The sequence below is a fragment of the Dendrobium catenatum genome, unplaced genomic scaffold, assembly GCF_001605985.2.
Source record: "Dendrobium catenatum unplaced genomic scaffold, ASM160598v2 fragScaff_scaffold_716, whole genome shotgun sequence".
NCBI classification, from domain to species: Eukaryota; Viridiplantae; Streptophyta; class Magnoliopsida; order Asparagales; family Orchidaceae; genus Dendrobium; species Dendrobium catenatum.
Window position 1 is genome coordinate 6,322,730 of NW_021319178.1, and position 9,899 is coordinate 6,332,628.

Sequence of the window (9,899 nt, forward strand, 5' to 3'; positions counted from 1 at the left end):
CTCCTCACACACAGCTACTCCCCCTCTATCCCAAAGCCACGTCCTAACTGTCAAGCCTCAACCAAGTAAACAAGACACATAAATAATATCTCTCACCCGCGCCCGTTCGCAAGCTTCCGACCATAAGACAGAAGACAGTTGCCAACAGAAGGAATGAAAAGCTGGCTCCAAGTTACGTTTGGGGCCTATGAAAAGTACTGGAGAAGATGCGCAGGCAGTAGCATAACAGATTTTCGAAAACTACCATAGGTCCACGGCAAACTATACATCCAGTGTTTCACGTTGTCACAAGTTGAGGAAGCCATTGGGGAGACACACCGCCAATTCTGAGCTACCTAGCAAACCCTGACTGAGGGACTTAGAGGGATTCTAGAACCTGTGGGAGCTCAAAGGGGTGCCCGAAAGAAGATTAAAACTAAGGAAGTGTTGATCAGTGGAAGAACCGTTCCTGACTACGAGGCTTTACGTGGGAAGCCATTACTGGAGGTATGAAACAACAGTTCCCCTGATTTTCACCTTTGAGTGACAAGGTGATTCTTGGGAAGGCGGTAATGTCTATCGCCGGCCCAGGAAGGGGCCGGCTGGACCGTCCAGGAAGGGACCGGTCCGGGGTCTATTCCAGGCGACGGAATAGACCCACGCGGAGCCAGGCTCTGGCGGGAAACTGTAGGAGCCCATTATGGGCTTAAATGCAACGATTAGGAGGGAAATATTTTTGAACTAAGGGTGTTAGGTCATTTGTAATATTCCTTGGTCTATTATAGCGTGTTATGGAGGGATTTGGGATTATCTTGAATTTGAATTGTTTTGAGATCTAGGTTTTGGTTGTCTTTGGGCTTCTGGCTCTCGCCGGAGATCTTTTGGAGGAGTTTTCCCGTTCCCTCTCGAATTTGAAAGGAAAGTGGTATCTTGAAGTGCTTTTCATCCGTTTATCGAAATAAAAGTGTTTGCATCGTTTTCCTACGCTTTATCTCAGCTATTTTTTCTTGTGTATTTGGCTGTTTTTTCTGCTGTGGACAGCAGTTGTTCCTTGGATTATTGATCTTGTTGAGAAACACTTTGTGAAATCCAAGTGTTTTCCATATTCACTTTCTTAAAATAATGTTCAAATCTAATACTCTTAATCCTCCTAACCGGGTCATCAAAAGGGCCGCCGTTTTATGTGACCAAAACCATCTAAGGCGACTCTCTCTGAAGTCTGAACAATTATTACGTCCTCCGACCAGATGCCAGAGAAGCACCGAGTCGTTTAGGACAAAAATAAAACTCGGTACCGAGGGTACCGAGTTTTGTTGAAAAACTCGGTGTACACCTGCCGTACTCGCGTTTCTTTTTTTTTGCCCTGTAACGACCGGATGCTTCTTGCATCCGGTCACCCGAACCAAATAAAATTCCTCTTAATCTTATTTCTACTGGAGCTACTCCAACCTTTCACGTATATGCTTCATAGAGTTAGGCGTCCACCTGACGCGTCATCTCGCTGCCACACTTAACTTAGTATTATGCTTCTCGTTAATGGCCAACATTCAGCACCATAAAGCATTGGCAGGCCTCACTACCACATTATTAGAATTTTCCCTTAAAAGGTTTGAGGGGTACATTTCTATCACATAACAAGCCAATGCATTCCTCCACTTTCAACCAATCCACTTGGAATTCTGCGCTAATAAGTATCCCCATCTATTTCACCATCACTCTGAACAATCAGATCCAAGATATCTAAACGTTGTACTTCTTATTAATGACTTGATCGCCCAAAGTCACAATCCCCTTACTATGTCTATTACTACTAAAATTACACTCCATAGACTGGCGATGTTATATGTCAATAAAAAAATCATTAATATCTAACTTGAAAATAAAAGAAATAAATTTATTGATATGGATATATGACAAAAATAAAAAGGATAAATCAAGGAAATATTATATTAAAGGGTAGTTTTGTTGGCTATAAAAAGAATGAATTGCCAAAGGGATGCAGTGCAAAAGAAATACTTTGGAGTTATATGGATGAATGTAAAGTAAATGCAGATGAATTTTTTTTATTTGGTATGAAGTAAAATGAATGTAGTGTAAAGTACAAAGATGGTGCAGCTATGTTGATCTCTGTATAAAGAACCGAAGGAGAAGAAGGTAGAAAACATGCGTACTTACTTAGTATCCATCGGATCCACATATCCCGCTGCACTCGTATCACCTCCCATAAATCCCGCTGAAATACCTGCGTAGACGGCGCCGTTTGAGTCGTAGCTAGTAGTTGTAGCGGCCAGGGCAGTGGTGGTCGACGGCGGTGGTGGTCGGAGACCAGTGGCAGCATCGAGGGGTGGGCGGTAGCGGTGGTGGATGGTAGGGGGTGGCAGTGGTTGATGATGGTGGGCAGTGGCAGGTGGCGATCGTCAAGCAAGCTTGCCTGTGGTGTAAACGGTTCTTTCTCAAAACTGGGCGAGTTTAGTTTATCTCAAAAATGAACTAAAATGATTTACACTACATTTACTTTACTTTGTATTCATTTTTCATCCAACCAAATACCAATATTTTTAAAATCACTGCATTTGAAATACTTTACACCAATTTTACTTCGAACCAAACAGCAGCTAAGAGAATAGTGAAATGACATCTATTAAAGATTAGCTAATTGAAAAAAAAAAGAATAAATGGATTTGGACATATATATAATAAAAGATAGAAAATAAACCATTAGATGATCAGATAAAATTGATGTTAAGAGGAATAGGAAGGAGTAGACCTATGGTAAGATGAATGGCGATGCAAAATACCAAACAAATCATTATAGCAATCAATGGATACCTCCCCTTCGAGGAGTAGCTTGGTTAGAGAAGTGGCTTCAACACTTACCTTTTTTTTCCCTTGATATTGTAGCTCATCTGGCATTATTAATATAGTATGAACAACAAGCTTCTTCTTTACTTCTATGGTTGTTTATAGGAATTTCAAGTTGACTTGTGTTAGATCAGGTCCCTCCTGGATCGGTCCTGCAGTTACTTTCTTGGACCGGCTCTTGGGGGCAAATTTAGAGGGGACTAATTAAGAAATATTTTCTAATTAAAGAATGATAGATTTTGAGGTTTATTTGGGGACTGATTTGGAGACGAAAATAATTAAAGAAATAGGGCAGATTTGGGAGGGAATTGGGGGGCTTGTCTTAGATGAGGTTCCTTATTTACTTCTATGGCTGATTTGGGGACTCGTGTTAGATCAGGTCCCTCTACTTCTATGATTCATATCAAAGTTGTTATTTTTTACTAGTAGAGCTTAAATTTGGGCACCTATGCAAGAAAAAAAGGAAGAAGTATTGGAATGAGAGATCGCACAATTGAAATCTGAAATTTTCGATATCCAAACTCAAATTTCAGATTTTAAAAGTAAAATTTCAGCCGGCCAACGAGAAGAATAATTAAAACATTTCATCAAGGGCCAACCCAAAACGGTGTCGTCGGAGGCGAGCGAAGCCACCGGCAACCAAGGAAGTGGGGAAAACCCTAATCCAATAAAGAGAAGGGAAGATCAAGAGGAAGATTCTAGAGGGATAAGAGAGAATGCCTTCCCTAGAGCCTATTCCTAAGGAGGAGCTAAGTAGATGGTATGGGGAGAGGCATGAGGAGGTCAAACATGAAAGAATGGGTGCTGAATTTGAGAGGATATGGGCGGAATTTGAAAGGGGAGGGATTAATTATAATCGAAGAGGTACTGAATTTGAAAGAGGATGGACTGATTATGATTTAAGAGACAATGAATTTGAATGGAGAGGGGCTGATTATGATCCAATGGGTACTGAATTTCAAAGGAGAATGTGAGAATTTGACGAACGGTTTGGGTACAAGCGTAGAAGAGATGATTGGGACACCTAGGGAGAACCAGCTCCTTAGGGAATGAGAAATTATGGAGGAAATAGGGGGAATGGAGGAGATCCGAGGAAGATGCCTATTTTTGAGAAAGATGAAGCACATGGGTGGATATACATAGTGGGAATGTACTTTACCGTCAATCGATTGACGGAGGAAGAGAGACTGACCGCAGCCGGGATGTGCTTGGAGGGGAAAGCGTTGGCATGGTACCAGTGAAAAGATACGAGGCAACCCATACAGACTTGGAGGGAGTTTAATGATTACTTATTGGAATATTTTCGAACCAGTGGGGAGGAGATTTCTATGAGCAGTTCTTCACTCTAATGCAAGAGGGAACAATGGTGGAGTACCGTGAGCAATTTGAGCACTTAGCCAACAGATTGGACCAGCTTTCGAAGAATGTACTAGAGGGAAACTTTATGAAAGGGCTCAAACCAGATATTCGAGTGGCAGTTATAGTGATGAGGCCTTGTGATTTGGGAGAGGCTATGGAGTTCCCCCAGTTAATGGTGGATTAGAGGCACCTGGAGAGAAGGACTAGAGGTAGCAGCTTAGGAGATTCGCACAGGATAACCACAACCTTTTTGGTATTCAAGGAGCCAACACCAGGTATTCTTAGGGAGACTTCTAATGAGAAGACTGTAGGAGGAAGACCTAGGAAAAACTTCAAGAAACTCACAGAAATGGAGATACAAGAGAAGAAAGCAAAGGGGTCGTGTTTCAGATGTGAGGAGAGATATACACAACTGCACAGCTGTAAGGACCGAACTCTTAAAATTCTCACTATTTGTGATGACGAGAAAATTGAGGGAGATGTTTTTCCACCTTGCAGACAATGTGGGTCTTTGGGAGGGGGGTATTGTTAGATCGGGTCCGTCCTGGACCGGTCCTACCAGTCTTTTCCTGGACCGGCTCTTGGGGGATGATTTAGAGGGGATTAATTAAGAAATATTTTCTAATTGAAGAAGACATATTTGGGGTTGATTTGGGGACTAATTTAGAGGAGATTAATTAGAAAATATTTCCTAATTTAAGATGGAAGATTTTGGGACTAATTTGGAGGGCATTAATTAAAAAATATTTTCTAATTGAAGAGGGCAGATTTGGGACCTGATTTGGGAGGGAAGTAATTCAAAAAATAAGGCAGATTTAGGAGGGAATTTGAGGAGGGCTACTTGAGTATTTGTTGTTTATTGTATGCTTTAAATAGGAGCTTTTCCTAGGGTTAGGGTTATGTGTTCTTTGTTGAAATTAGATTATTCTTAGGGTGTTTGGGCTCTAGCCGGCAATTGGAGATTTGGGAGAGCCGGATCTTCCTCTCCAATAGAAGATTCACTTGTATATTGTATTTCTTTCATAAAACTTTCAATAAAAAGGCATTTTTTGTGTTTTATTCCTAGTTTTTTTATTGTTGGTTTTCTAAAATTGTTGAAATCAAATAACCATAGGCATACTACCCCTTCTCCTTCCTATTTTTCTTACACAAATTTTATCTACTTGTCCAATGGATGCATTTTTTACACTTATCTTCAACTTAAATGTCACTACAAACATTTCTTTAATGAATAATTCCTAATTTATCTTTTAAAGTTGTCACAAACCTAGCATAATAGAGGTGGTGGTCGAACTATCTAAATAAAATATACAATTCAAAGTTTGGTCCCGCTTCCTTCTCTGAATTTGTTAAAGTATAAATTTCTAAGACATTTCTTCATTTTAACCACCAAGTCTTAACTTTAAAAGTTATATCCTCACCCATATCATCATTTTACATGATATATTCAAAATAATTAACTCTATCATTTCAAAACATCATCAAGAGAGGTGTGAAAAAAGAAGGGAATAAAGGATTAAAAGTGACAAATGGTAAAAAGTAGTTTCAAAATCTCATTAATAGAAATGTCAAGATATTGCTAGTAATGCAAAATATCCAGATCAACATGATTGTTTTTTTATTTTTCATTCATTATTCACACATCAAAGTGCACGGTGACAGAAAATGCAAAACATGACATATTGAGCAAATGGAGAAGCTGACAGATGCATGGCGTACATTGAACAAAGATGCTATAGACCCTCTGTATACTCTAAAACCGACCACTAGCAGAATGGTGCCCAAAACAACAGCTAGTAACTTGGAAGTTTTTAAACACAGATATGGTAACTCAATAAGCTTATTCCAAAAACAGTTTACAGGCATCTCCTTGATCAATTGGTTAGGTGTTTTGGCTAAAAATTAAGAGATTTTGAGTTCTAATCTTGCATGTGTTGTGTGTGTGAGTCCGGACATTGCCCCTTAATTCTCCATATATATATAAGTTCAAGAATTTTTAACTTTGCAACGTTTTAAAGTATTGGATGGAAAAATTATGGATTTGATGTAAACTTCAGCAACCGTCCAGATTCAAAGTACGAACAAAGAAGCAAGCAAATTAAAACGCGCGGAAACCTACCTGTTTCATATGAAAGGGTGTAGCAAAGCAAAATAGCAATCAAGATACCAAGCCGTCATATGCAAGATATCAAACCCAAAAGCTAGCTCCGTAAGGGATACATAAAACATAAAGCAGCTCGTACAAAATCCAAAGCTTACGTGTGTAGCGTGGAACTGTAGACGAAAAACCACTTTCACTTTAGTCTTTTCAATCTTCAACTTGGGAATCCGCGACATCGTGCACGATCAGCTAATTATCAGCAAAAAATTGCACTTTTTTCCAATTAATGCCCTTTCCTGTATAACGAGCCAAAGATCATCACCCTAAATTCCCTTTCATTGAAATCAGTACAGCAAGTACAACCCAAAATTTATCAACTGCTTAAATTAAAGCAGTAAAACAAAGTGTGCTCTTGAAGCAAAGAAGCACCTGAGAATCAGCGGAACTGGAGCAAATAATGTAAGCATTTTAACCTACAATCCTAACCAAAGCCCGGTTGTATCTTCCCGAAACAACCACAGATGTCATAAACATCCTGGAAACAAAAGAAAGAATGAGAGGGGGAAAAAAACTAAAAAGATGTACCTGAAAAAGTATAAAATTGTTTTCGAAAACATAGCCGAAGATAAAGAAGATCTAGCTCGTACTCCGCCAAACCAAACCCGCATACAACACAGATTCATCATGCGTCAGAATGAAAACGAGGTTCCAAAAGAGTGTCGTCCAAAAGCGCAGAGATTCATCACATCGAAACCCTAGCACCAACCAGACGGACTAAATGGAAAAAAAAGAGGATCGAATGCCACTAATCGAAAGCAAGACAACAAGCTTGAATGTCAGGTGCTCATACAATATTCAAGAAACCGATGCTTTCAGCTGCCAAAAAAACAGAAATGCACCTCCAGAGCACCTTTAACACAAAATCTAGCAAGAACCTCAGTAATTTGTCATCAAACAAAGCAGAATTCAAAAACCACACCCTAGAAACAAGCAATATTAGCAAGCCAGTCCATAGAAGCAAAAGGAAAAAGACTCTGCCAATAACCATGGAATGGGCCCAAATCGAGAAGACATAGCGACGTCGGTCAGTGGAGTGAGAAATGGTCGCAGGAGTAAGCATTCAGAACGGATCTCACCTACTCCTGGATCTGCTGCTTGCCGTTCAAGCGAAGCCACACCAATCATCATCAAGAATGCCCCGCGACAATCGTTACCAACGACAACCGAACTACTCACAATCGATCGAGAGCTCGCGGTCGAAATCTCGCCATGAAAGAGATAATTAAAGATCGAAGACGGGAGCAGAGAGAGAGAGAGACTAATTTGGGGGTTGGGGAGTTTAAGAAAAAGGGCATCCCGCCAAACGTGGGATTTTCTTTTGATTAAGCTCCAGATATCAAATTTATATTATATATTAATAGAAAAAAATTATGATTAAGGGCTTGAGTTGTTCAATGCTGAGTAGCTGAGCTGGGCGCTGGTGTAATGAATGTTTCTTTATATATTAACTAATCTGATGGTGATCTGACATGGATGGACGGTTGAGATGGTTTTGGATGGGTGTAGCGCTTGCTTCATTCTTACATTGCTATAATAGTTTAGGTGACCAAATCGTGATGGCGCGGTAGCCTCGGAACTGAGCCAATAATTGAATTTTCGGTGGGGCTAAAATGCTCTATTATTATTTTAAGTTCTTATGTTAAATAATATCCAAAATAATTTTGTTGTGCTTTAAAATAAAATATTATCAAATTTAAATTTTAAATTATATATAAATAGAGATTGATAATAAGGCTTATGTCTCCCTTTTATTCTCATCTTTCTTTTTTATATTCCCCATTTCTTTCTCCTCCTCCTCCTCTCTTATTCTTCCTGTATTTTCTTCTTCTTCCCCTCCTATTTTTCCTCCTCATTCCTTTCGCTATCTTTCTCTGATTTCTTCTTCTTTCCCTTCTTTCATTTGCTCTGCGCAACAACAGTAAGCATTTCAAACTACATTCAACATCTTCCATTGAGGTTTAGGATGTGAGGGAAACTATATTTGCAATTCATGATTGGCAAGATTTCTCTATAAGAGACTTTAACTGTGACCCCTCTTGGCTGAAACAACTCTACAAATCTTTTGAGATAGTAGTCACCACATGAATCATGGCTGATTTCAAGTTAATTATTTTGTAATAAATTCAATATAGCATTTTCATAATTATGTGTGACTGTAAAGCATGATTTCCATCTCAATTTATTTCATGTAATTTTAGAATTGTTGTATATTAGTTATTTGATGAAATGCCACAAGAAGATACTTATGATTATTTTGTTCGTATTAAGGTTACGTGTGATTTTGCCTTAATTTTTTGATAATTTTGATCAAACACCATCTTGTATTTTTGCGATCATATTTGATATGTGAGTTTCATGTTGCCTTCCTCTTTGGTTGTTGTGGACAATTTATTGGTTAAACTTCTCCCCGATTTTGATGTCCATTTACAAATAAAATTTAAGTATGGTTCACTCTTTGATTTTTTTTTTTTTAAAATCCAATCACAGTGTGTTTATGTATACATATATATATTAGAGAAGATCCCTCAACATCATGTGAAAGTATCATGTATAAGATTTTCAAAGTTATCCTATATTTATTTCACTGGTTATTGATGGGAGTTGCGGAGTAACCTATAGAATTATGAAATGATTTAGGGCTCTATCAATTCCTAACAATGCTTAGGTTTTTTTAATATAAAAAATTACAAAAAATTACTTAATATGCGTTAGTATATATGTCGAATCAAGTAATATAGTGATAGAGTAGATCGTATTGACTCTACGAATAAGATATGCTTACTCATAAACACTACTACTGTATATAAAAATTACAATAATTATCCTACTCTATAAAAATAGATGTTGTGGATATTAAATCACTTAAATAAAGATAATGAATATATTATATGAATAGAAATTTTGGATTGATGAATGTAAATAACATATTTTCATAATGAATCTCGTTTCATATTTCATAGATCTCTATCGAGCTTATAGGAACAAAGGATATCCGTTGACTTCCTATAATTATATATTATCATTAAGAATTTAGTATATTTCATGCCCTATGCCTAGGTATGATGTATACTAATTCAATATTCCTGATTATGCATGCTTCCCTTTGTCGAGGCCCCACATTATATCTAATTTTAACTACATATATAGCTACTATGTGCATTAAATTAAAATCTTATGATATTGAAATATCTTTTTAATCATTTAAGAAATAAGAGAATTCATTAGTAATACATGTAATATTTACAATATTAATTCAAAACTAGAGAATTTAGCCAAACATAGTGTAGAATTGAAGCAAACTTATTTTCATTAATTGCATGATGGAAGAAAAATACAAGAGATAGATATCACCAGAATGGTTCAATGGATCTCCTCTATACTTATTTGATGTGAAACGTAAATGCCATTTACTTGCCTAGGTGGCAAGATTAATTAAATCCCAAATCAATTTGGGGAGAGTGAATGGAAATCTGAAATTAAATTTCAGATTAAGTGGAATTGGCGGGATGAATTTGAATTTAAATTCAAATTTAATGGG

The 9,899-nt window shown here is 37.7% G+C and overlaps 1 protein-coding gene across 3 annotated transcripts in view; it reads right to left on the reverse strand.

Annotated features, from left to right (window-relative positions):
- The window catches only part of LOC110109585 (early endosome antigen 1), a 32,974-nt gene extending 25,302 nt beyond the window's left edge, over positions 1 to 7,672 (reverse strand). For 2 of the 3 annotated variants that reach the window (XM_028696042.1, XM_020840732.2), the window contains exons 1-3: positions 7,438 to 7,672; positions 6,731 to 6,836; positions 6,460 to 6,597 (exon numbers count right to left, since the gene is read on the reverse strand). Coding sequence is in view for 2 of the 3 variants with exons in the window: in XM_020840732.2 (XP_020696391.1) it covers positions 6,460 to 6,537 (78 nt within the window). In the remaining variant the exon portion in view is untranslated. The remainder of the gene's footprint in view (positions 1 to 6,459; positions 6,598 to 6,730; positions 6,837 to 7,437) is intronic. The other variant, XM_020840734.2, reaches the window with a different exon arrangement.
- Between the last annotated feature and the right edge of the window lie 2,227 nt (positions 7,673 to 9,899).